A 25,377-nucleotide genomic window follows, 5' to 3' on the forward strand; every position below is an offset into this window, starting at 1 on the left:
TTGGGCCTAATGTGTCTTTTTCTGGCCAAAGATCATAGTAATATTTTGATCCTCACATGACATTTCACTGGTAATTAACTATGCCATTTCTTTTCACACAGCTATATAACCTATATTCCCTTTTGGCTCGTTGCCTGTTTCAGATCTCATTCTGGATTTTCTCCCCGCTCACCTTTGGCTCTCCCGCACTCTCCCCTCAGGCCTCACCTCCTCATCATCTTCATCCTCGTGCCTCCCCACTCCTCCAGCAATCTTCCTCTTTTAAGCTCCCCTCTACCACACTCCCTCCATCTTGAAGTCTGGGGTGACGATAGCTAATTATAAAATCAATGATGCCGGGCTGCCTAGTTTACAGCCCCCTCTAAAACCTTAACTGGGAAATCACTGTGGGATTGATGACTCCCTCACTCTTTATCTCTTTTAATTAGAAATGTAAAAGATATGAAGACCCAGAGGCCAGAACACATCTCCTAGTTTTTATGACCCCGACGCCTGCCTTCCTCGGCCCTCGCTCCCCTTCCCCAAATCACCCCTTCCTCTACCTGGCCTTGTTTATTTCCTCTGCCTCCCTGCCGGCGCACCCTCCATTCTTACTTATTCTTGTCACAGATACCTTTACCCGTTTCTTCATCCCTTTCTCCATTACCCTTTCTTTAAAGATCGCCCGCATGCCTCTCTACTGCTCGCACAGGGGGAAGGTGTTAAATTTATGGTCTTTGCACTTGAAAACGTTTCTCACCTTCCCCTCACCTCGCCTTGTTCCCTCCACTGATTCCCAAACCCTCCGTGGATTCACTGCATATGTAACAAATGACGAACATGTCCTTTTTGTCTGTTCTGACCCAAGGAAGAAAACACAGTGTAAATGATGTTCCACGTTATGACCCTGCATCTGGCATATGGCATATGCACCTCTCTGTCTTGTATATAGCTTTAGGTGCACATAGAAAGACCCTGCAGCTTTTTTTATTGAATGCACCTCCAGTCTCTGCCTTTATCACACCCCGAGCCCAAGCCCTTCCTCCCTAACTGCTGCCAGGAGCATTTGGGTTCACTGAGCTTTATCCTCCTGATTGCTCTCCGAGGAGCCAGCCTCTCCTGCTCCATTATCTCTCCTGTGTGTTGACTAAGGTACCGCTGCAGTTTGCTGATGTTCAGAGCAAACTCAGCGGATGTGCAGCAGGCTCTCTCTCTCTCTCTCTCTCTCTCTCTCTCTCTCTCTCTCTCTGGGTTTAAATATTCAAATGAATTTCTTCACCACACTCATGGCCTACTTTTATGGATTCTTTACTATTTTTTATGAATAATTGATGTCCTGTGGCTGCAAGAATATTACAAGGGAGATTTTTACCCTTTATTAATTCATTGTACAGTTATACCTTTTTTCCAGGGGCTTTGCTTTACACATTTCCATCTTTTTTCCCCTTTCCTACCTCAAGTAATTAGTTAATCAAGCATCACTGATGTGGAAGGATGAGTATATAGAAATCTTGCCGGCTCCTTTAAATTCCCCCAAGCACACCCAAACCCTCCCATGGGTTCCCATGGCAACATCTTCCAGGGGCTCAGTATATGAGGCCATTTGACTGTCTCTTGTAAAATAGTGTATAATGTATGGACCTTATTTTAATTCCAGTCTGGTGTTATTGATCTGTCTTTAATGATAGTTAATTAAAGCAATCGTATAATTGATAGAATCTCATCTCTGTTTATCACCCTCCTCTGATTCTCTCTCTCTCTATTAATAAAATCAAGGTGAGGCATTAGTATCCCATGTTTACTATCGGTAGCCCTTTACTGAGAGGGTTCCTGTTCTATGTCAGGATATCAGAAAGCCTGATCTTGTCAGTGACAATGATGTACTCAAGGTAGACGTTATAAAATCTGAGAGAAATGTAGAACTCTTGGTTTTTGGTGACATTAACAAGGCCAATCTGAAACATGTTCAAGGCCATCAAAGGGTTTCCTTCTTTTATTCTTTGGCTTGTTTCTGATGTGGTTTGCACTACTATATCAGGTTTTTGAGATCTTCAGACAAATGTGTTGACTTTGAGTCGAGTTCAAGGCCCTGATGTCCTTTTTACATTTCACAGCTCATTACCAACAGACTCAGCTTTGGATCCAAGATGCTTTCATCTACAAGCTCAAATATCACATGAATCCAAGAAAACTTGAGACCATAAACTATGTTCTGTTTATCTGAATGCATCATTTTCATTTTCTCTGCTAGAGCTGGACATGATTAATATCTAGGGCTAAAACTAACTTACTGTTGGTTATTTTTGGATTGTTTAGACTATAGATCAAGTCTGATAGAACAAATGTGAGAAAATGACCATCACAACTTTGCAAAATCTGACATCTTTAAATGTCCCAAATCCAAAGATACTCAATTTAATATGAAATATCAAAGTGGCATGTCTCATTTGACATGCTGAGATCAGAGAATATTTGGCATTTTTTCACTATTTTCTGTAGATCGATCAATTAATAGACCAATTGAGTAACACTTTATAATAAATGAGTTTCTCCTTTGTTTTTGTTTTTCATGGTTATCCTTTTGAAATCGTGATTTTGCATTTGCATATGTTTACACCTGGACTACTTCAGAGCTGTAGGACCCCTTCAAGGGAATTTATTTGCTATGGATTGGACCCTTTTTTGTGTATATGACACTAACTCATGGTGATCTTGATTTGGTGAGTTGTTGCATGTAATTGTGAACACACCTCCAGCACAGCTGTGGATCGTCACATATGGGCTGTGTTCAAGTACTGTGTCACTTTGTGAGTGCTGTGTCTTGAGAAAGGTCTTTCTGACCAAATTGTCAGCCTTTTTAAAAAAAATAAATTAATGCAGAGGTTAAAAAAAATGTGTGCGGGGAATTAATATTTTTCATTGGATTAACACTTTATAATGACCATCATCAATAAATGGTAAATGTATAGTTAATAAAACTTTAGTTAATAGTTATTCCATCATCAACAAACAGTGACATCCAATTTAAAAAACATTTATTAAGCAATTTTAAAGGTTTATAAACATCAGTTGCAATTTTATAATGGTCATCCAAATAATGTTTATAGATGATCTACACAGTATTTATTAACCATCTACAAACTATAATAAACATCAGTTGCAACTTTACAATAAACAATTGCTTAATAAATGGTCTATAAAAGAATTTCATTGTTTGTAAACGGTGAATTAACTATAAACTAAAGCTTAATTAACTATGAACTTACCTTGTTTTAATGATAGTTATTATAAAGTGTTTCTATCTTTGTCATTTGTTGAGTTGTGGTGTCCATCTTTCTACGATGCCCTCTTTATAATGATGTCCTCCATTCTAAAATTCAATACATAAATCATAACAGACAGATTTACTTTGGAACTTCTGGACCACTCTATCTTTGAGACAAAACTATAGGAAAGAGTAAATCTACCACCTGCACTCCTCCGACTGCAGAGTGAACAAATCTTAGGAAAAGACCTTTATCTGATGTCCTTGTTCGGCAGGAGGCTGTGATTTATTAGCCTCTGCAACCACAGCTCTCCCTGACCTAACAGACCCTGCTCTTATCCTCCATGCAGGGAGAACACTGCTGCAAGCTGTTCACCCTGCAGTCATGGTTCAAGAGCTCCCTCTACTGATACATCATGATAGTGCAAGCTGTTACTTCTTCTCAGTGTTAGAAGACTGTATACTCCTCCCGATCACGTAGTTTTTGTGCATTTTTGCAGTAACAAAGAAAAATGCAATAAAAAAAAAAGTCCATAATCTCACAAAAGTAGTTTATTGTGCCTCTTACTGTTTATATGGCTTTTCTTTGTATGACAAGAGTTGACATAAACAGAGGGTAGACAACACCTTGGCCATGTTGAAAAAACAAAAACATTAAAACAACATAATCTCAATGTTCTGCCTGCGTTACCATCATTAACATCATGACAGCCCAGCAGAGATTGAAGGGATGAGGTCATCACACAAGTGTTTTTGTATGACAGCACCATGCCGAGGACATTCACCCAATGACTGAAAACATGTTTAAAGCATTCACACGCACATTCCCGCACACAGGCACGCACACAACTCTCAAAATGAGGAGACCTGCCCATATTCAGAAGATGGGACCTCTCACCGCTACAGACTGAATGTTCATATTGCTTCAAAGAGAGACAGAAAATTAAACCTCTGTACTGTACATCAGCCGCATCCTCGCAGCTGATCGCCAACAGAGACATTTTGGCAATAAAGAAATGATACATGAGAACACATAATCCTCCACAACTCCTTTAAAGAGAGGCGAGGATGTACACACAAGAAGACAAGATGATATAATGGCTTTTGGGATGAAGAAGGCAGTTTGCTGCATGGATGCCAGCGCGAGCAAAGGTGGGACAGCGACGACGGCGATGATGATGATTTGTCCCCCTCTTGCAGAGTCAGACTGGCATCCATGCTGTTTTTCAGACTTGTCACCTTCTATGTACACGCAGAGGGGTGTTGAGCTGATCAAAATGGAGTCAAGAATAACACACACATAAATATTGCCTGTTTCTAGCATGCCTGAGAGCAGCTAGAGGTTTGGTCCTTACTGAAAAGCCCTGAGTCTGATTTCAAAATGTCTTCCATAAGGATTCCTGCTTTTGAGTTGCATATGTCTTTGATCGTTGTTGATGCATAATGTTGCCACTATGAGCAGATGCTGAAAGTGTGTTTGTCTACTGACATCATCAGGGAGTGCTCTAAGGTTGATTGTATTCTATGTTGATGTTTTAGAGATAAAAGCTCACAGACAGTAACTCTACTCTCAGCTGACATGATGTGTCTCAATTGAATAGAGGATCACAAAAGTGCTACATGTACGGTGTGAAGTGTAAATCTCTGTCCAGGCACTCGATGCCAGGTCGGCACATCTGCTTCAGCTGAGGGTAGAGTGAAAGGAGTGTGTGTATGCGCTTGTGTGTGTGTATGGGTGTGTGTGTGTGTGTGTGTGTGTGTGTGTGTGTTAGTGTATGTGTTATCTCTCTGCTGTGAGTCCCTGCCAGTAGTCAAACTCATGCTCCAAAGATGACTTCTCCTAACTTTGGCACAAAGATGCTTACTTTCCGCTTTGACAGAGAGCAAAATAGAATAATGCCAATTCCCTGATAACAGAAACTGATTAAGTCACTGCAACATAACAATAGTCCTCTGGGTTGATTATCATTGACATCCACGGTGAGCCAAAGTGCCCAAAGAAAAACAAAAAAAGCCCCAGCTAAGCATTATGTAGCTGCTAAGGAAGACCCAGCCAGTTCTGAATACCCTTCTTTCCCTCTGAATATCTTCTCAGGAAAGCTCTTCAAAGAAAAAGAACTCGTCTACAAGGATTCATATATAAAACCAGAATAACAAATAAAGACAAAAATATAATGGTATATAGATATGTATGGACTTATTCATAAATTGAAAAAAAAGAAAAAACAATATTCAATAACCACAAAAACAAAAGATAAGCATACTCGATTTGGTTTTGCCCTGTACTCTTGACTTTTGAGAAATGTGCTTGTTGTAATCCATCAGAATCAAACTGCTCAGTTCTGGTGTCTGGTTTGGCTGTTCCCCTATTTAGATATAAACAACAATAGTGGGAAAAAAAAGAAGATACGTTTAGCTTTCTGAAAGAGGTTATGTTCTTTTAGTCACGTTAGCGTCCCTCTTGTCAGGAGTTCATATGGTTTTACTGTCATCTCTCCTTTACTCTTCTGTAGTTCACTTGTCATGGACCATGTGGCCTGAGTTAGAAAGTGTCTGTACACATAAGGCTCTGCTGTGCTCCGCGGTGGAGGACACAGTGATGTGCATTGAGGAGAGAAAGAGGGGAGAGGGAAGGCCAGCATTTTATTGAGGTGGAAGAGTGAGTGAGGTTGTCTTGTACGTCTCAATGTATGTGTATGTTTGAACGTGTATGTGTATGAGCATGTGTTTGTATGAAATGCTCTGTTCACTGCGCCCTCCCAACAAGGCCTTTCCTCGACCCATCTATGGCATCCAGAACCCCCCAGGGCTCCCCGTCACTGTCCGAGCCCCTGTCTCGCTCTTCATCCCCCACGTCGTCATCGTCGTCTTCATCCTCCTCCTCCGGCGAGGGCTCGCTGCCGTTCTCTGTGGCCCAACTGTCCTCCTCGTCCTCAGCCTCCTGCTTCAGGACGAGGGCTGGTGGTGGAGGTGGCGGTGGCGGTGGTGGAGGCGGCGGGCTGTCGTTAGACTCTGTTTGGTCTTCAAAGGCCTCTGGGTTCTCGAGCATCTCCCTGATCAATGGAGGCATCGGCCCTGGGATCTCCATCTTCAGAGTGATGGCTCTCTCTGCTCCTAGAAGCACAAACATGGTTGTGGTAGATAATTAGTAAGGTTGCTGACAAGGTCCTGTGTGTTATGAATGGGTCATGACAGTGATCAGGCCTTTTTCAAAATAACAATTTGGTATTTATCTATATTGAGGAGTATTAGCCAGAGTAAACATTAACTGCTGCTAACTGTAACTGCCCTTAGCTAGTTAGCTCAGTTAGCATTGCAGCTAGCAGTTCGTACTGGGAACTCTGGGACCAGAAGAGTGTTTGTGTTTATGCTCCTAGCACAGGAGCTTTGGACTGGGAGATCAACCCAATACATAGAGAGAATGATGTCAAAACTGCTATTTATTCACATTCTGTTTATTATTTTTGTTGATTTCTGAATGTTTTCAACTAAAATTCTAACATATTGCCCCTTTAATGTGCTTGCATTTGCTGCCCGGAAAAATATATTGCCCAGATGGATTAATAATACGCCACCTACAATTGTCAGTTGGCACAAACTGATATTTGAGATAATACCAATGGAATATCTTACAGATGTAAACGTAAAATAGGATGATATTTTTGATTACTTGGACTGGTAAAAGACTTACAAATTTCATGTCAAAAGGAAAGAAAACTGCCAAACTGATGTTTTTGGGTTATATGTTTGGATAGTAATTTATCCAACTTTGAAATTATATTTCTTTCTTTCCAGATGTTTATTCATTCCATCACGATCATCTGTAATGGGATTGGGCTTTTGCTTCTTCCTGTGTTGTAATTGTTTGTGTAGGAATCATTCTCTTCATACTCACCCTTAGTGCTGATGCCCCTGAGGTCGGTGATCTTCATCAGCATGCGGGGGAACATGTGAGGTTTGTTGGGGCGACGCCGGCGGGCGTAAATCTTCAGAGCCTCCAGTAGAGGCTCTTGCAGCTTATCCACTTTCTGGGGCTCCTCTAGATCCATACGGTCTGATGAGGAGAACAAGAAACACACAAAATTCTCTATTATTTTCCAGAATTGGACATTATTATAAAAATGTAGAAACTTGTGTTATTGTTTGAAATCATTTTACACATCAAAACAAATATCTAGCTCATTTACTAAGTACATTTAGTCTACTCTACTACTAAAGTACTTAAACAACCTTTAGCAGCTTCAACATTGAAGTGATGATCACATTAATGCATCAATAATTAATATCCAATAATATCATGTACATTATTCGGAAATATGCCATTCTGCAAAATAAACACTTTCAGTGCTTTAGGTATATTTTGATGCTGATCATTTTGTACTTTTACTTTAAAAAACTTTATTAGTATAATTTAAAAGCTTTTACTTCCAACAGAGTATTTCTACACTCCTATCAAAGCAGTGACATCATTTGCTGAAACACATATTTACTAAAGCTACTTCTTTACTACTTATACTGTATTATCACTGTGTATTTGTTGCTGCAGTACCTCCACAGATGAGGCAGATGGCGCTGAGGAGGCCAGTTTCTGTGTCGTCCATCTCTAGCGGTAGAAGCTGACCGGCGAAGGCGAACACCAGGTCGGTGAGTGGTCCGAAGCCGGCGTTGTGCATCTGAGTCCGGTTCAGCGTCAGGCCATCTGAGAAGGTCATAGTGTCCTGTTCTGGGGTGTAGCGTGTGCAGATCCTCAGCATCTGTGAGCAAAAAGAGGTGGAAAAATATAATGTTAAGTGATGAAACAAGCACCAAAATATCTGCAGTAGCTTAAGAGATAGATATCAGCTCAAAGAGTCATACCATTTGTGTCTACCTATTCTCACACCAAATATACAATCAGTATTATTTTGGCAAACCTTCCTGCACTATCACTTTTCACCACCAGATGCCAGTATTCCCTCATCTGTCAAGTCATTTATTTGTAAGAAAAGGGGCACTGCTGTCAGAGTAAGTGAAGAAGACACAAGAGAAAAACAAAGACGATGGTTCCTCACCAAAATGTCCAGGCAGGCCGACTTCAGTAGAGTGATCTGGTCAGCGATGGTGAGGGTGGTGAAACCTGGCAGCCGCTTGGCGAATTCCACAATCTTGATGATGCATTTGGTGGAAAGCTCACTGAACTTGTCCCATAAACCCAGATCCAGCTGGACACGATGGTCTGAGCTGGAGTTCTGAACACACACACACACACACACATACACGCACAAAAACACACACACAGATCAGTGTGTTGTCACAGAGGTGGTGTACAACCCTGTTTGCATCAAGGGCGAGCGTGTCCGAGCCTCGCAACACATTTACATTTAACATCAATCAAGGACAAAAAAATCCATTTACATGTTACATCAATCATTCAGAGGCCACACAGATGGCTTAATGGGGAACTGAATTAGTTAAACCACCACTATGTTGGGAAAGCTACGGTGGATTTACGTCTTTGCATGCAATTTGGGAGCCCTGAGTGACGACATTGCTTGAAGAATGTTACCACACACAGTATCGGGGAACAGTAGTGGAGGGTGTGTGTGTGTGTGTGAGTGACTTACGGTGGTGTATTTGCCCAATTGGCAAAGTGACGGGAAGGTTTCTTGGTGAGCTTTGCTGACTTTGTTGACCAACTCCTCTAGTTCTCCGCTCAGCTCATAGCTTTCTGGAAGCACCACCTCCTCCTTCACATCCTTCTTCTTCTTGTTTCTGTCATTACGCACCGCTGTGTAAAGAAAAACAAGAAAACAAAGCAGTTAGAAGTGAGATTCGCCACGACACCGTCCAAATCATTTACTCGTGCAGTTTAAGAGATGAGCAGCAGAATGTTCTCCCTTCTTTATCTGTGATCACATGTAAAAACATCCCAAGCACTCATGCTCTCTGTCTTTCACCACTGTCAAGGACATTGTGCTCGCTGGTGGAAACCAGAACTTGGTAGCAACTGAGGTTGCTCTTAACAGTATTAACATATTTCCTTTAGCACGGCACGGACGTTGGCTATCTCTTTCTTATCACCTGCTCTCTTCCTTGTCTATCTCTCTATCCAGTTGACCGGTGCACAAAAGCCAGCCGTCCACTCTCTCCCTCTCTGCCTCCTCTCCCTCCTCCTCCCATACTTTCCTTCCTCTCAGGATATCCAGTAATAGCAGAGGCACAATGTGATCCCGGTCTTAACACACATCCCACACAAACATTACACCCACATACATGTCCCACGGGCTCCGTGAAGGGCAAGAAACTGCCACTTACACGCAGCCGCCCGTCCACACACAAGGACAAACTAAAAGGGGGGCACAGAACTGTGTCTTTGATTCGGCAAACCGCGTGAATCCTGCCATCGATATTTCTTTGTTAAAACTCAAAATTTAGTTTTCTGCTCTGTTGGCTTTATGAATGAAAGCAGTGTCTGTGCAGGCCAGAGGGGCGAGGTTTTTGTGGTGAAACGGGAAGTCAAGATCATTTCGTAAAGCGATTAGTCATATGATTGGTACAGTGCCCAGCCTCGCCCTGATCACCACCCCTGGTATGCTCATCATTTGTCTCTCAGCTGCATACTTTCCCAGAGTCTTTGTACACTCTGAGCATTCATAGATCAATAAGCTCAACGCTGTGTGAATCAGGTCAGACGTTTAGTCGTGTCTAAGCCAAGTCTAATCTAAATATCAACTGCTTGCCAATCTCTCCAAGGTACAGAGTCCTGATCTATGTCTGTCATATCTGAAGGCACAATCTGCAGCACACATACATGTTTTTGTGAGTGTAAGAGAGTGAATATCTATGTTTTGGAAGTGGGTCTCTCTATCTCTGGGGACTCCAGTTCCCGGAGGGCTCACCTTCCTTGGACATGCCGACCTCAAAGCACTTCTGCAGCCTGCAGTACTGGCAGCGGTTGCGTGTGACCTTGTTAATCTGACAGTTCTTGTCTCTGTGGCAGGTGTACACCATGTTCTTCTGGATACTGCGGCGGAAGAAGCCCTGAAGCATCAGGAAGCAAGAGACAAAAGGGAAGAGGGCAAGAGCGAGACAGAGAGAGAGAGATTGTGCTTTATAGTCAAGTCATCAAATCAAGGATGTGCGTGACATTTAACTGTTTCGCTGTCATACTCGCTTCTTCTTTTCTCTTTTTCTAACTTGACTCAAGAAGAGAAAATTATTCTAGCATTTCAACTCTTTGCATGTTTAACAGTGGGCCTTTTTCACTTTCTTTTTCTTTCTTCTTAGTGGCTTCAATTTTCACACTGCGATATAAACCATTCTACATGGAGACAACATATTGTCTTAGATTTTGGAAATCGCTATATCACGGTATGACATAAGCGTTGTCTTATCTTGATTTTAAAGGCTGCATTACAGTGAAGTGACGTGATTTTCTGAACTTAACAGACTGTTCTACTTTTTCTAATATTTTTCTTTACTCACTTATTTATTACATCCACATTACGTGTAATTATTTATCAAAAATCTCATTGTGTGAATGTTTTGTCCAAGTAACAATAGTCATCCCCGCAATATTGTCACACTATTGCTATTGATATATTTGGTTAAAATTACATTGTGATATTTGATTTTGTCCCCCAGTCTTAGCATTTGTGTAGTGCTTTGGAGGAGATTTCAAAATAATAATTTATATATCGTGTATCACAATATAGCCTGAAAATACGCGATAAGATTTTAAGGCCATATCGCCCAGCCCTATCTCAATGAAATGGCAGGTAACTAATAATTCTTGCAACCCAGTGTTGTTCAAAAAGGATCTGACAGGTTCTTCTCACCTTGCAGCCCTCACAGGAGCTGACACCGTAGTGGTACCCTGAGGACTTGTCCTGGCACACAAAACATGGTTTGTAGACCCGAGGTGGGGGAGGTGGAGACGGAGAACTGGGTACCATCTCCTCTGAGCTGGTGCTCTGGGTCTCCACCGCTATGGACAAGAAAGAAAAAGAAAGACATGAGCACATGGTTTGACATAAATCATTGTCGGACAGCTGCTGAAATGTCACATGTGCGCTTGTAAATACATGTAGCAGACGTAGACGGTCGAGTGTGTTCAAATGCATTGACAACTGACAGCATTTCTTTGTCCTTTTCCATTTTATTTGCGATGCTAAGTAACGGTAATCTTAAGTTGGTAAACATTTCACCTGGTGTAGGATTGAGATACAGTATCACATATTCATTTTTTAAGCTCGTCTGTGGGAAAAAATTGATTAGATAAGAGATAGAAAAGAATAACAGAGAATGAACTACAGGCAACTGTCTTATTCCAGAGAGCAATTACCACCCTGAGGGGCAGCACTCAGGTGCATATCTGGGGAGATTACTGTTTGAACGCAAAGAAACAAAAGACGAATGACTGTCTGACAGCAGAGACAAAACTGTTTTTTGCAGCAGTGAGCAAGAGTGCTGTAGATTGACAGCTTCTCTGATAAGGCCAGGTAACAGAGCGAGAGAGTGAGCTGTCGCAGCCAAGAGTCAAAGCTGGCTCTTCCTCATTCCACAGACTGACAACAGCGCATGATGACATCTTGCATGCACAGAAGAGACACATGTCAAACAGACATGCGTGCAAAAGCTCTTCTACCAACACAACTGTGACGTCAGTGATACCTCGAGTCACATACTTGTTACGGTACATTAAACTTCACTATATTCCACTCATATAAGCTCTTTGGATGTGCAAGTGTGCAGCGTATGGAGTCCATACTTCCCCCTGGGAAACACACAGGACCAGACCCTCGCCACACATGCTAGCCTGCACAAAATCACAGACACACATGTTGCTCAGGGGAAGTATGGAATCCATACGCTGCACACTTGAACATCCACTTACCCAGCAGCACCTCTTTCAACTTTCACCCTTGGTTACCCTTAAACTTCAACCCCCCTCCAACTCTGCATCCCACCACCCCCTGACACACAAACCCTATTTTTCTCTTGTTTCCTGGCCCTAAATTCCTCAGTGCAGCCCTGCCAGGTTTTAATAGAGGCCTAGGCTCGTAAGGCGGCCTGTAAAGGCGGTCCCATGGCTGGACTGGAGGCCCCAGCTCGGCTGGCCTAAACTTTATTGGGACTCGGTCACCTTGGGCAGCTATTCACACCACCAGCTGTAGCTCCCAGCCCATAAAAAAAGCCAATCATAAAATAAAAAACAGGGAGGCTCTAAAATTCTAACTTTTACTGCGTCCACCTCCCCCCAGCACCTTCAATGGAAAGCACAGAGGGCTAGCCTAAACTTAACCTACAACCCACCCCCCCTCATTCCTCCCCTCTCTCACACCCAAGGCTGAGGCAAAAAAACCACCAGCTTGCCTTTTTACAAGAGAGGGGAGACTTCAAAAAGAAGAAAAAAAGGGGGCATAAAAAGAGGAATTTGATAAAAAACAGAGAAAGGGGCAGAAGGGGGAGGAGAGGACACAGTTGCTCCTGAGGGCAAGTCTTGTTCAAGACCAAGCTGACCATTACCACCCCCCCTTACTACAGCTGCTTTGACTGGCCGGCTACTACCTCATTAATGATAGTAACAGAAATATGTCAGACATTTTCATTTGTTGCCTGCTGGTCAAACATCTGTTTTTCATATGTGTTTTTATATTTGACAATTCAGAATCCACATTTGAATTCCTCCTTTGAAAGCCTCACTTTGCTGGAGGCAAAGATGTTTTCCATTAGTTTTAAGAGCGATCCCCAAGCCAAATGTGCAAATCAATCTAAAACCTGAAGTTTACGCCCGCTGAATGTTTCTACAGCAGTTCTCATATCTCCCTGGCCAGAATGTAACAAAGCAGCAGGGTCAGTGGGAGAGCAGAAACCCTCTGAACGTGCCATGAACCTTTGTGTTTATGCAATAATAACAGTCAGCGAATGAGGCTCCAGACCGAGCGCTGACAACCCCTCAGAAAAGGACAAACCATACGTGGCGTCAAGTAACGAGCACTGACTGACACCCTCTAAATGAAGACAGAAAGCGAGCCAAAGGGAGAAAGGCCATCCTGGAGAAAAATCGGACAGCGGCGAGGGAGAAAATACATCAGGCTCCGTCAACACGCTGAACCTGGTTCCTGCCAGAGAACATGACTCCTGTACCCGCCTCCTAGACTTCGCCTCATTCAGCCCGCTCCATCCAAATCCCCCGCACCACTTACCCCAGGGCGCCACAGTGAGAGGGCCCATTCAGGCAGCTGCCCTGAGCCCCTTTACCCAGTCTCCTCAACTCGGCTCATCACTGTTTAGAAAACAAAGCCCTGTGAAATGAGAGGCCCTCCTTATCAGCGCTCCGAGGCCTGGGGCACCATTTGCATGACAATCCGCCGGCCGAGGCCTGTGAGCTGATGACGGACAGATGAGATGAGAGGAGTGGGATAGGTGGGTGGCTGCTGTTGTTGGGGGAGGAGAAGAGGAGGGAAGAAGGAGGGATAGTTGAGTCACCGGTAGCCACTGTTGGTTTCCTGCTAAGTATCAGTTTACTCCCTAATCCCTTCTCTCAATACTCTCTGCGCACAAGTGGCCCAGCTGCACTGACCAGGCCTAATCCCCTGGTCACATACACACAGAGATACTATTCAATGGCTACAAACTACACACACACGCATACAGGAGGATAATATTCACTAGCAAACAACACAAAGAACAATCAGCACCCCCTTACATTAAACCAAAGTGCTCCGGCCTGAGTGGGACGTGCAGTACATCATTTTCCACAACCTCATTAGATGTGAAATGTAACTGCACACGACAGAAATAGCTGTTTAGCTGAAGGTGACTCCAACTAGGTCAATTACATTAAATTCTAGGTCAAGTCAGCTGGGCAAATCAATGTCCCTTTAGGTTCAACAGATAGGAGAGAAAAAGAGAGAATGGAGGAGATAGTATAGAAAAACAAAGGAACAGTGGTAACACTGAAGCTGCCTGTTGTTCACTCAACTGGAACTGGGAGTGTTTCTAATGTATGTGAGCAGAGGCATGACTGTGCAGCTTGTGTTTTATGTTGCAACACACTCCTTTTAACTGAGCAGCATATGACATTCTGGCTGCGTAGCAAGTATTCTTTCACAATAGGCCTGCAGATTTTGTCTACGTGACTTGGTGTGATTGAATCTTCAGTGGGAACGCTGTCTTGGCATGCGAGAGCGAAGGCACAGGCTGTTTCTATGCGAGGCCAGTGTACATACAGTACAGTACACGAGTGAGTGGCACAGATATATTTGTAGGTGTTCACTTAGGTGTTTATGTCATTTGCATGTGTCCCACTCCAGCCACGGGCGCTGCAGCCTCTATTTGATTTGCAAATGCAGCACTGTGTAACAGTGCAGCAGTGGGCTCCACTGTTCCCCATTAAAATATCCTCAAGTGTACGTGTGTGTAGTTCATTTTCTGTTCATGTTATCTGCAAGCATGGACATGTGGAGCCTTTGTCTCCATCTCTACCTTCATTAAACAGCCTGCAAAGCTTGCATGTTCCTGTCGAATGCACCGAGCAGTAAAAGAGTGTGTGAGACTTGGAGGCATTGTGTGAGAGAGGGGCTCACTGTGAAAAAAGAGGGGTGGGTACTGGGCAGACAGCAAGTGGCAGAAGGGGAGCAGATTGAGAGAGGATGGTGAACAGTGGGCTGGAAGACTTGCTGGCACACTAGGTGGGGCCTTTGAGGGTGCCCTTGGCCCTCTACCCCATGGCAGAGGCTATTGCACCATAGCGTGCTCACTGAGTGACCATCAGCACACGGAAAGGTTTCTAAGAAAAACTAAGGCTAAGGCTTCACGAAAGAGGAAAAGAAAGTACCACACCCATGTCAGTGGTGCCAGCGTGTTTCACTCTCCTTCTCTGTTTCTCTACCCACGTCTTCCTGCCATCCCTCTGAGGCTTCTGCTACAAGGTCCCACACAGCACACTCGTTTCCTTCCTCTTGTCAGTACCAGTCTTTCCGGAGGATCTCCGTCACCGCTTTTGCTTCTGCGTCCCTTGCTGCTACACCTTCACACATGTGCTAATAATACTGTTCAAGTGAACAACTGAGTCACCTGCAAGTTTTTTTTAGGTGGGAGGTCTATCACGTCTCCATTGTGTGAGTTACACAAGCGCTCACAATGTAACCTGCCTGCAACTGAGAAAGAAATTGTTTGTATGGTGGAGAAGTCAAAAGCTGGGAGGGAGGGAGGGAGGAAGGGAGGGAGGAATGTGTGTGCGTGTTGACAAGGGGGGGGATGCTTTCATTAAAGGTGCTGAGCAGTAGCAACGCCTTTCAACAGCTGTCAGAAAGCTCATTACCTGGGCTCCTACAGACACACACATTTACTCACAGGCCTGTAAAAATGGCCTTTAAAACAAGGTCTATGATAAAACTGGGCTGTCGACCAGGAGATGGCTCAGGTTTGAATGGTGAAAGCACACCAGGCTGTCCAGGAGTGGTGAGAAACCAGACATTAACACACACCCCTCCAGGAATTTACACCTTTCTGTCAGAACCAACAGAAAGTCATGAAACACAGAGAGATGGACAAGTGTGAGCACATGATGCACATATATAATCTGAGAGAGCAGAACATTTTGGCATGTGTTCATAGCTGCTAATGACAAAACTTTTGAGTGACATGGCACGCAAACTCCTGCCAACACACACAGACACACACACACACACACACACACACACACACACACACACACACTTCTTTATCTATAGCTCCACCAAAGAAAAAGCGTACAAGCAGAGCAGAGCAGGAAAGGCAGCAGGTGGGATAAGCCTGTATCCTCGGGGCACATTTTAAAAAGTGGAATTACCCTTGCAGTCTGGTGGTGCTCTCAAAACACCCTTTCTTCTTTACAGCACCTCATAAAGGGCCTTTTGATATTTTCTTGATGGAGTCGGCCAAGCCAACATTTGGCAGCGAGCACCCCCCTTTTCCTGCACCACACAACCCTGTCAAGAAACACACAACTTGGCTTCAAACGGACAAACTTGCCCACTGAGCCGCCTGTCCCCCGTGAACCCAGCAAAAAAAAAAAAAAAGTTTCCTTCAAATGTCCTTGTACAAAACCTGAGGAAGGAGGTATTAAAACGAGAGGGAAAATTAAAGGAAACATCATTTCAATGAAAGGATTTTAGTCAGTGGCCTTTTATGGTTTTTGCAGGAAAAAAGCAGACAGTCAAGTGCAGATCTGTGGAAAAAATGTGCCTCCTCATCCCTGTGGTGAGCTCCAGCTGACTCTTCATCTGCCCACCAGAAGACAGAAAGGAGCACAGCTCTCCTCCACTGACTGGAGAGTGAACCCAAACCTGGCAATCCGGCGCAGGCCCGGGCCATTGATCATGTCAAGTAGACAGGACAAGTCACGGGCAGGCGAGGAAGCAGACAGAGAGCGGAGGCAGGCAGGCAGACAGGCGAGGTGAGGAGAGAGGAGAAGAGAGTCATCGAGGCAAACCCTCAGTCTTTGATCCTCAGGTTGTTTCTCGTCCTCCCAGACTTCCTCTCACCATCTGTAGCCCTGGCTCTCACCTGTCTGTCTCTGGCAAGGCCGCTAGCACTCGCTCAATTGCTATTGCTTCCTCCCCACAACAATAGAAACCTACAAAAGTAGAAGTAGCCCAGCTGTAGCTGCAGCCTCGCTCTGTCAGAGGAAGTGAGGGGAAAGGAGGATAACGTAAACAACAACAGTAGTATTCACTCTATTGGGGAAGCACCGCAGACCAAAGCGTGCAAACGCAAACCTCTTATTGGAAGGAACAAGCACACCCACAAGTAGTAGTACACAGTTCATTCCCATTCGACATGTAAATGTCTGTGCCCAAGCGTTTACACACACTGTCCCTGTGCTGCAGCTCAGTTTAACAAAATCATGTAAAGTCATTTATCTAACATCTCTTCTGCATTTCTCCTGCATCTATTCACTGGAAAGGACTAAATGCAAGCGATAAACAAGTGTAAGACAGACTGAGAGTGATACAGCAGCCAGAAGATGACTGTGGCTTCCTGATGTCGAATGATTGGCAGTCCGTATGTATGAGGTATTGCAGAACTGGCACAAAAGCCCCTAAAACTGGCACAAGCACTCAGAGTCATATCAGATGTAAAAGGAACTGAGAAACTTCTGCTTTGAGTGATTCAGCCGAGCAGTGATGCATATCAGAGTTTTTCACTTTTGCTTGGCAACCAACCGCCAACAGGTTGCCCAACTCTGTCTCTAGGCGGAGGCTGACAAGAACTTCAGATTGGGGCTGCACAGTGATTCATTTCCTCCTCTGTCTGCCATTCAATGTGTTGGAAGTTCCATGGGACATTAATGTAGGGCAATAACATCACATTTTGACATTTTGACAATTACCATATTCAATACGTCACCGAGAAAAAAAGCAAGCGGTGTCCATTCAGTCAGTTCCCATAACAGCAGTGTGCCCTGAACTCATTCAGCATTCCTGAACGAGGCATAAATCATTGCGAGCAGCCCCTTACTCCTTTGCTGGATCGCTTCCTGTCTAACTGGCTGGCTGTCTGTCTGGCTGGTTTTCTCTCAATGTTTTCTGGCAAATGTGAGGTGCTCAAACAGTGGAGCAGGAGCTAATAAATCCAGGCCTACTGACAGGAGGACTACAGCCGGTTCTCGTTCAATCACAGGTCAGGCTACAGTGAAGACCCTGATGTACATTAAGTATTCTCTGCTAGCTAGAGGCCACTAAAGAGCATGTGCTCTCTTTGTGTCCATGCATGCCTGCTCATGTGTGTCATGTGTGTAAGTGAGAATGCACTTCTTGTGTCAGATTCAGGGGCCCACTGACACAGTGAATGTGTTTACATGCACTTCAGTAACTTGGAAATTGGCGGATTTCTGCAGTAGCCTGATTTGCTTATAAGAGAGATTTAGATCTAGACGTGTTACATTTTTACTAGATGGTGTCACGATTCGAAACCAAAAATTTATCAAAATGAGCTTTCATTTTCAATCATCGAAATCTTGAGCAAGATTGTCCCTGTTTTCATTTTCTCTCTCCACCCTCGCCTACCAGTGCAAGTCCACAGTGCTTCAGATGTTGGATTGATTCTCCTTTTCAGAGATCCTTTATTAATTTGTTTGGTAAGAGGGTTTATAAGGGACAGATTTGAGAATCAAAACTTTGCAACAAACTGAATTTCTATCTTTTGAATCTCCAACCGTGACACCCCTAATTTTTTGATTTTGAATTCATGTTTACATTTAACCAGGTTTACGACTGGGATTTTCCATGTGTGCATGACAAAGAGTCAGCATGGGGAATGCATCGCTGTGAAGGAAATGCAGTGGGATGAACGGGATGATCATTACTATAACTGTGCAGTCATGTATCCAAAATAAACAAATGCAAATCCAAACCCTGACCCAAAACAGAAACAGAAACTAAAATAAATAATTCAGTTACCATAGCTATGCAGTAGACTATTTGTGTAATAAGCAACAGGAACAATTGTGTGGTCTGAGGCTGACAGCATGTTGGAGTGAAATCTGATTACTGACCAGCTGTATGTTAAGTTTTCATGATGTGAACACATTCTCCTGTTTCCTGCATTAACCTGATTTCTAACAATAACCTGGTTTCATGTGCACATGTAAACAAAGAGACACACACACATACTCAGGGTAGAAGTTCTCAGTTGAATCATGTTCTCCCAGTTAAAAGTCCCAGTCTGTCCGCTAAGCACACAAATAAAGGCATGTCTGCGTACGCACACCTGTTCACCCTCTTCAATGATCACACAGGCAAAATACACACAAACACATGCGCATATATACAAATGAGCTCATGCACCATTTCCAGAAAAGTGGTCATGGCAGTTGCACACATCCACATTGGCAGAATTTGACTAATGTCCTAGTGAAAACGCCAGCGGACCTCCCTCCCTCCCTCCCTTCCTCCACCAACTCCTCTTCCATCACTCTCCACCCCTGAGCCCAGATAATAGCTGTACTACACCAGCCGCCCACCACTCCCTGCCAAACACTGTCGACTACGTAAACACAGCCCATTCACACACACACACACAGAGAGGGAGGACAGTCAGGCTCGTCTGGGTCTCTAGTCAGGGCTTGGCTGTCCGAGCCCACCGCTTCTCATAACAGTGAGCCCCTAGCAACGCTCGAGCCAAGCTGTCAGTCAATAACACGGTGGTAGCAGAACTGCAGCTCACATACACAAGGTCCTATATACACTATACAAAAAACACACATGTGTAACAGTACATCGAGTGCTGACCAGTGACTCTCATAGGTGCAAATGCCAAGGTGCACACCCATACACACACTGGCTGCCAATTGCCCACACCTTTGTACAAGGGAAAATGTGCCTGGCAGGCTGAGAGCTTTTCTAAGTAAACAGCTATAATAGCAGCAGCCAGACATGGGTGTTAGGGTGGGCAGCCACAATAACTCCGTGACCAGCAAACTATTGTGAAAGAACTTACGAAAGTCCACATTTTATACTCGACTGATACAATGGGGCAAACTGTTGCCTCATAACAGCCTGTTCTGTCATGTTGTCTTCTATTTCCTTGTAATATTTCAGCGTAAGCCCTCTTACGAAATACTGCTAAAGAATTTCACTAAGACGTACAGGACAAGACAAACAGAGAGTTGGAGGTGACAGATTCAGGCTCCACATGGCTGATGAGTTTTATTTACAGTGGTGTGAGTGACGCTGCTGAGGGGCTATAAATTGCTATTAGAGCGGAGCTGGATTCCAACACAGGCCTGTGGAATCCAGCCTGGCACATTGTCCGTCTCTGGATTTGACACAGCAGTCTGGGTGCAGCAGCGCCAGCCAAACAGGGCACACAAACACCACATACGATAACATATAAGAGCTCACATACAGACTCCACACACGTACGTGAGCACAGGGTGACACTCTTGTATTTATGCATAAGCAAAACCACACACGAAAGGAGGGCTTGTGGAAAAAAACTTGAAGCAACTGCAGGGACTGAATCTGTTTATTTATAGGCGTCACTGCCTATTAATGGGCTTGGCTATTACAGCAGGGCTGAGACAGATCTGTTAGCAAGGTGGTGTGGAACTGCAACACCAATAGTACTATACTGAAAGTGGCATCATGCTATGACTCAAAAATCTACTTTCTTACAAATAGGACCTTTAAATTAATTAAACTATTCTGAACCGATGACTTTGTTTGAGTGTTTTTGTAGGAAAAAAAATAAATAAATAAATCTGATTTCGGCTTCTTAAATGTGAATATTTCCTGCGTTCTTTCCGCCACTATGACAGTAAACTGATATTGGGTTGTGGAAAAAACAAGACATTTGAGGATGTCATTTTGAGCATTATGATACATTGATCAACATTATTTTGCATTTTATAGACCAAACAACTAATCAATTAATGGAGAAAAATACTTGGTTGATTAATCAACAATGAAAATCAGTTGCAGCCCTATTTCTGCAGCTGCCAGAGCTACTGCAAAATAGAGTATTATTAAGATTCATATAGTATAAATATAAGCCTGTGTATACACACACTCAAAAAAACGTGTACTTATAAACACCTCCACGCAGCTTTCCTATGAGAACAGCTTAACGAAAAGGGGGCTCTGTAACTTCTTCGTGTTTTTTTAAATACAGTTTGGAATTAAAGACATAAAAGGTTTCTCTCATGCTTCAGTGTTTTGCACATTTCACTTTGTACCTCACACAGCTCATTTAGCTGCATTGGCATAACTGTTTTCAGAGACAAGTGAAGGTTTGTCCGTCGGGCATATCAATTACGACTCAGTGACCTTGGACCGGCTGACTACTTAAGCCCCTTTTAACTTCAGCACATTCATTTGACATTATCTTGAAAGGATCAACAAGGTTTATGTATATATAACAGCAGTGACAAGTCCTCATCAGAACCGCGGTCTTAGTCCCCTTCACACACACACCACCCCCCTAACCAAGATACCACTATCTAATCCCAGTCCTGCCCCCTCAGGCATTCTAATCTTTTAATTGAATCTTTTGTAATTATAATGAAATAACTGCGGACTTCCATCAGGGAGAAAATGATCAGGGCCAGAATGTGCCAGCGGTCACAGGAAGCTCTTATTTCTCTGCCACTGCTACCGCGATATACCCCCATTTCAATTAGCTCCTCAATTCACATTTGAACAGCACATTAAGGGAAAACAAAGAGGCGTGTGTGCCTGTGTGTGTGTGTGTGTGTGTGTGTGTGTGTGTGTGTGTGTGTGCGGGTGTGATTGCACGCATGGTGATTGATTGCTCCAGCCATCCGTTACTGCCATGCCACTTTTCTCTTCTATAGTATGTATCGCTTGGAAGAATCACAATTAATATCCAAACTCAAAAAAGATCGAGCTACAACGAGTGTGTTTTGGTGAGAAAAACACGCTTCCCCTTCTTCTGACCCTGGAGAACTGCTAAGCGTAATTGCCTCATTCTTCTACGCAAATGAACATTGACGGAGTGGGGATTGGTCCGCATAGGCCCTCTCAAATGGCTTCCCTGGCAGTTGACTAATTCAGTTCTCATTGACGTATGACTAAATCAGTGTCCATTATCCATACGCGCTGGGCAGCTCAGATGTAGTACCAGCTCCGCAGTAGAAGGCACTTAAGAGCATTACACAAGCTGAGCCGGTTGAAAGGATCTCCTTTTCAGCAAGTTGACAAGGCCGCCACACATGGTGTAGATCTGACATTGGCCAGGCCGTAGCCTCTGACTAACCTCTGACATTGAGGTCTCCCACTGGTGAACAAAAAAACAGGAAAACTGACCACACACTTTAAAGTCCAGCGACAGTGACACTTATCACCACAGGAGATTTATTGCCAGGACAATAGGATGGACTCATTCTGTGTCAGATTTAGGGGGACAAAGAAATAGTGACGATTTTAGGATTTCTAACATCCATGTTTTTATGAAATTCACCTCAAAGTATCATTTTTCCACACAGTTGAACTCGTTTCACAAAATCTGGCCGCAGTAATTCATTGTTAAGTATATTGCCAGGGCCAGTTGACTCTCTTTCCAAACCCAATGGTTATTTTGGAGTGCAGAGAGAGTGTGTGTGCTTGTGTGAGCGTGGCATAAGGAGCCAGACAGGTCCCTCTGTTGTGCAGCTGGGCTGGCTTAATGAGATATCAGACTCAAACATCAATTCATCAGCCTCATTGATGAGGACAATGAGGGGCAACCGCTTCAGTAAAGAGAGGCATTATGGCTCCTCATGTGGGGATAGGGCAGCCTTGTTTACAAAGGTTATTGGGCACAGAGGGCTTGAAACAGTACACCACACCAGCCTCCACTTTGCTCTGCTCTGCTACACTCAGCTCCCTTACCCTCGGGGCAGCTTTCTCGCGACTTTTTTATCTCTTTGATTTTCAGGAACAAAGACCCAAATGAGAAAAATGTACTTCTGGAATCCGGAGGCCTAATTTTTAAATGTGTGCATGTGTGTGAATGGGTTAAAAGGAGAGGCCATAGAGGTCTGATTGATTAAATAAACAAATCTCATCTTGTTATCATCAGGGCTCCCCCTAGCTAAGCAGAGCAGGCTGGGCTGGCTGGAGTCCCCCCCTGGCCTCGGCCTCCACTGACAGGGCATCTGTCTTCATTAAAGCTCAGCCAGTGTGCATGACAGCCACTGAAACGCTGGTGTCTTCACGATTAATGAAGACAGATGACTCCCCCCCCCGCGAGAGGCAGTAAAAAGGAACAAAAAGCAGGAGGATGAACAAACAGAAAAATAGAAAAACACAAATTCAAAAAGCTTCCCAGAAACAAGAACACAGTGAAGCTGTTTATCCCACTGCTCTATCTCTTCTTGTATTCCTGATTGTTTTTCCGCTGTCATATCTGGCTCACCACCACATACATCCCCCCCCACTCCTTTTCCACTCTCACACGCTCTCTCACAGCAGTAGTGGCCCCCTGGAAGTGTATGGAAATGGACCCCAGTTTTGTCTGTCCAGAGACAGGCCTGTTGTTAGACTGAACGTCAGAGGAAAAATGAGTGTGTGACAGAAAAGAAAGCTGTCCAGAAGCTTTTTTAAAAGACTGTGTATGCATTCCACATTTCTAATTTATATTCATCCGTTTCACCATTAAATAATTAATCTACTTATTAATTCATGGCTCGAGAGGAATATCATTATCCATCTAGCATCCAGGAGCGTAAACAAACCTCTAACCTATGAGGCCTGCAGTCAGCTACCCAGAACTTTGAACATCTGTAATATTAACCAGGCCACATTCGTCAGGAGTAATACATCAAAAACGAAACTTATAGTGTCAAACCCACACATGAATGGAAGATAAATGAAATGTGCATGTGTATCCAAAGCATCAGAGTTTTCTCTTCCTGTCTCTCACCAACACTTTTCTTTTCTTTCATCTGTGCATACTCATAGCTTTGTTTTTAGTACACAGCACCTGGCAAGGTCAAACCTCAGGTGGCTCACATTGTCACTGAAACTTGACTCCATGGGCCCAGACTCACTGCTCAAACATGGTCACACAGGCACACAAAAACACACACATATGGACACACAGTGCATATCATATCATAGCAGAGAGTTTCTTTCAGATGGCTGAGCAGCTCAAACTGGCTGTGGGCTGTGAGGGGGGAGAGGAGGAGGAGAGGAGAGAAGAGGAGAGGAGAGGAGACTGTCTGTCCCAGTCTTTTCCTGTACAGCTCTGTAGCCCCTGACAGCAGCCCCTTTGGCCGAGCCCTGAGGGGTAAGCAAGCCAGCAATGAGAGACAGAGGGAGTGAGAGCGAGAGACACAGAGAGACAGAGAGACAGAGAGAGAGACAGAGAGAGAGAGAGAGAGAGAGAGAGAAAGAGAGAGAGAGAGAGAGAGAGGGAGACATGATTGTGTCATACAAGAAATGCAAACAGGATGCCACTTACACTGAACGCTGGCACTGCCCGTCCAAGCGAAGGGGTCCAGCCCCGCGAAGAAGGGGCTTGCCTTCCGCAGCATGCACGCACCGCGGCTGGTGACATCATAGAGCTGACGGGGGCCCATTCCCAGAGCCTCCATACAGTCGAACATGGCAACCCCCCCGCCCTCAGCAAAAAAATCACTACGAGCCCTCAGTCCTGCCTGCGTCCTGCCCTGCTTCCCACCGCTCACGTCACTCGCAGAGGCAGTGACAACAACAAACTGCAGCAGCAACAGCTAGCTCGATCTGCTTCCCTCCCTGCACTTATCTCTCGCTGTCACTCTCTCTCTCTGCTGTCCTTTCCTGCCGATGCTGGAGTTTCCCTCTTTTTCCCTCAGCTGGAATGCAGATCTGGTTCCTGCCTGGCTGTGCTGAGCTGAGCGTGACTCTGACTCTCTCTACTCTCCCCCCTGCCCTTGGGTGAGCTGCTCCCTGTCTGCTGTAACAGACCTAAATAACAGCCTCTCACAGCTCTCGCTGAGCCCCAGACACGGCGGAGCGAACCAACTGCCTCGGCATGACGCTCTGAGAGGGGGTGGAGAGAGAATGCCAGAGAGGGAGGGATAGAGAGAGAGAGGGACCCAGGAGGAGGGGGGTGGAGAAGGGAGGGGAGAGGGGGCCGGCCGGCACTGGAGGAAGAACTGATCTGGTTAGAGGACAAAACTCTATTCCCATTCTTCTCTTGTTTTTTTGTGCATGCTGCTTTTGTGTTTCATATTTCATCTCCGAATGCAAACAAACACACACCCTCCCTCCGTTTGTGTCCGGATTCAGATCCGTCTCTGTCTGTCTTTACATCGCACCTCCCCCCAATTCCCCTGCAGTAAATATGAGCCCCTTCCCCTCCCTCCTCTGAGCCCCCGTCTCTAATCATAACCATATTAAAGTCCAGCCACTGGCCGGGTGAGTATGTGAGAAAGAGAGCCAGAAAGAGAGTCAGAGAGAGAGAGAGAAAGAACATTGTGCTGTGGTTGAACCCAGAAACCAGATGCCAGGGTAAATCCCTCCCTCCGCTCTCTTTTTCTGTCTGTTTGAGGGAACAGAGGATGGGCAGTCTCTCCCTCTGGAAGTGCTTTAACAGTGATGAATGAGGGCTGTGCCTTGCTCAATCCCTGCCGTGCATTTACACAGACAAATACCCCCCAATATACAAACCCACCATGTGCT

The 25,377-nt window shown here is 44.4% G+C and overlaps 1 protein-coding gene across 2 annotated transcripts in view; it reads right to left on the minus strand.

Annotated features, from left to right (window-relative positions):
* Nucleotides 1-3,778: 3,778 nt before the first annotated feature.
* rarga (retinoic acid receptor gamma a) overlaps nt 3,779-25,377 on the minus strand; it is a 31,533-nt gene continuing 9,934 nt past the window's right edge. The window contains exons 1-8 of one of the 2 annotated variants that reach the window (XM_073470648.1): nt 24,176-24,668; nt 11,062-11,210; nt 10,123-10,264; nt 8,848-9,011; nt 8,296-8,472; nt 7,794-7,998; nt 7,140-7,298; nt 3,779-6,358 (exon numbers count right to left, since the gene is read on the minus strand). In XM_073470648.1, the coding sequence (XP_073326749.1) occupies nt 5,991-6,358; nt 7,140-7,298; nt 7,794-7,998; nt 8,296-8,472; nt 8,848-9,011; nt 10,123-10,264; nt 11,062-11,210; nt 24,176-24,320 (1,509 nt within the window). In that variant the 5' untranslated portion in view covers nt 24,321-24,668 and the 3' untranslated portion in view covers nt 3,779-5,990. Of the gene's footprint in view, nt 6,359-7,139; nt 7,299-7,793; nt 7,999-8,295; nt 8,473-8,847; nt 9,012-10,122; nt 10,265-11,061; nt 11,211-24,175; nt 24,669-25,377 lie in introns of those variants that run through there. The other variant, XM_073470647.1, reaches the window with a different exon arrangement.

This window comes from Pagrus major, chromosome 7 (genome assembly GCF_040436345.1).
Source record: "Pagrus major chromosome 7, Pma_NU_1.0".
Classification (NCBI taxonomy): Eukaryota; Metazoa; Chordata; class Actinopteri; order Spariformes; family Sparidae; genus Pagrus; species Pagrus major.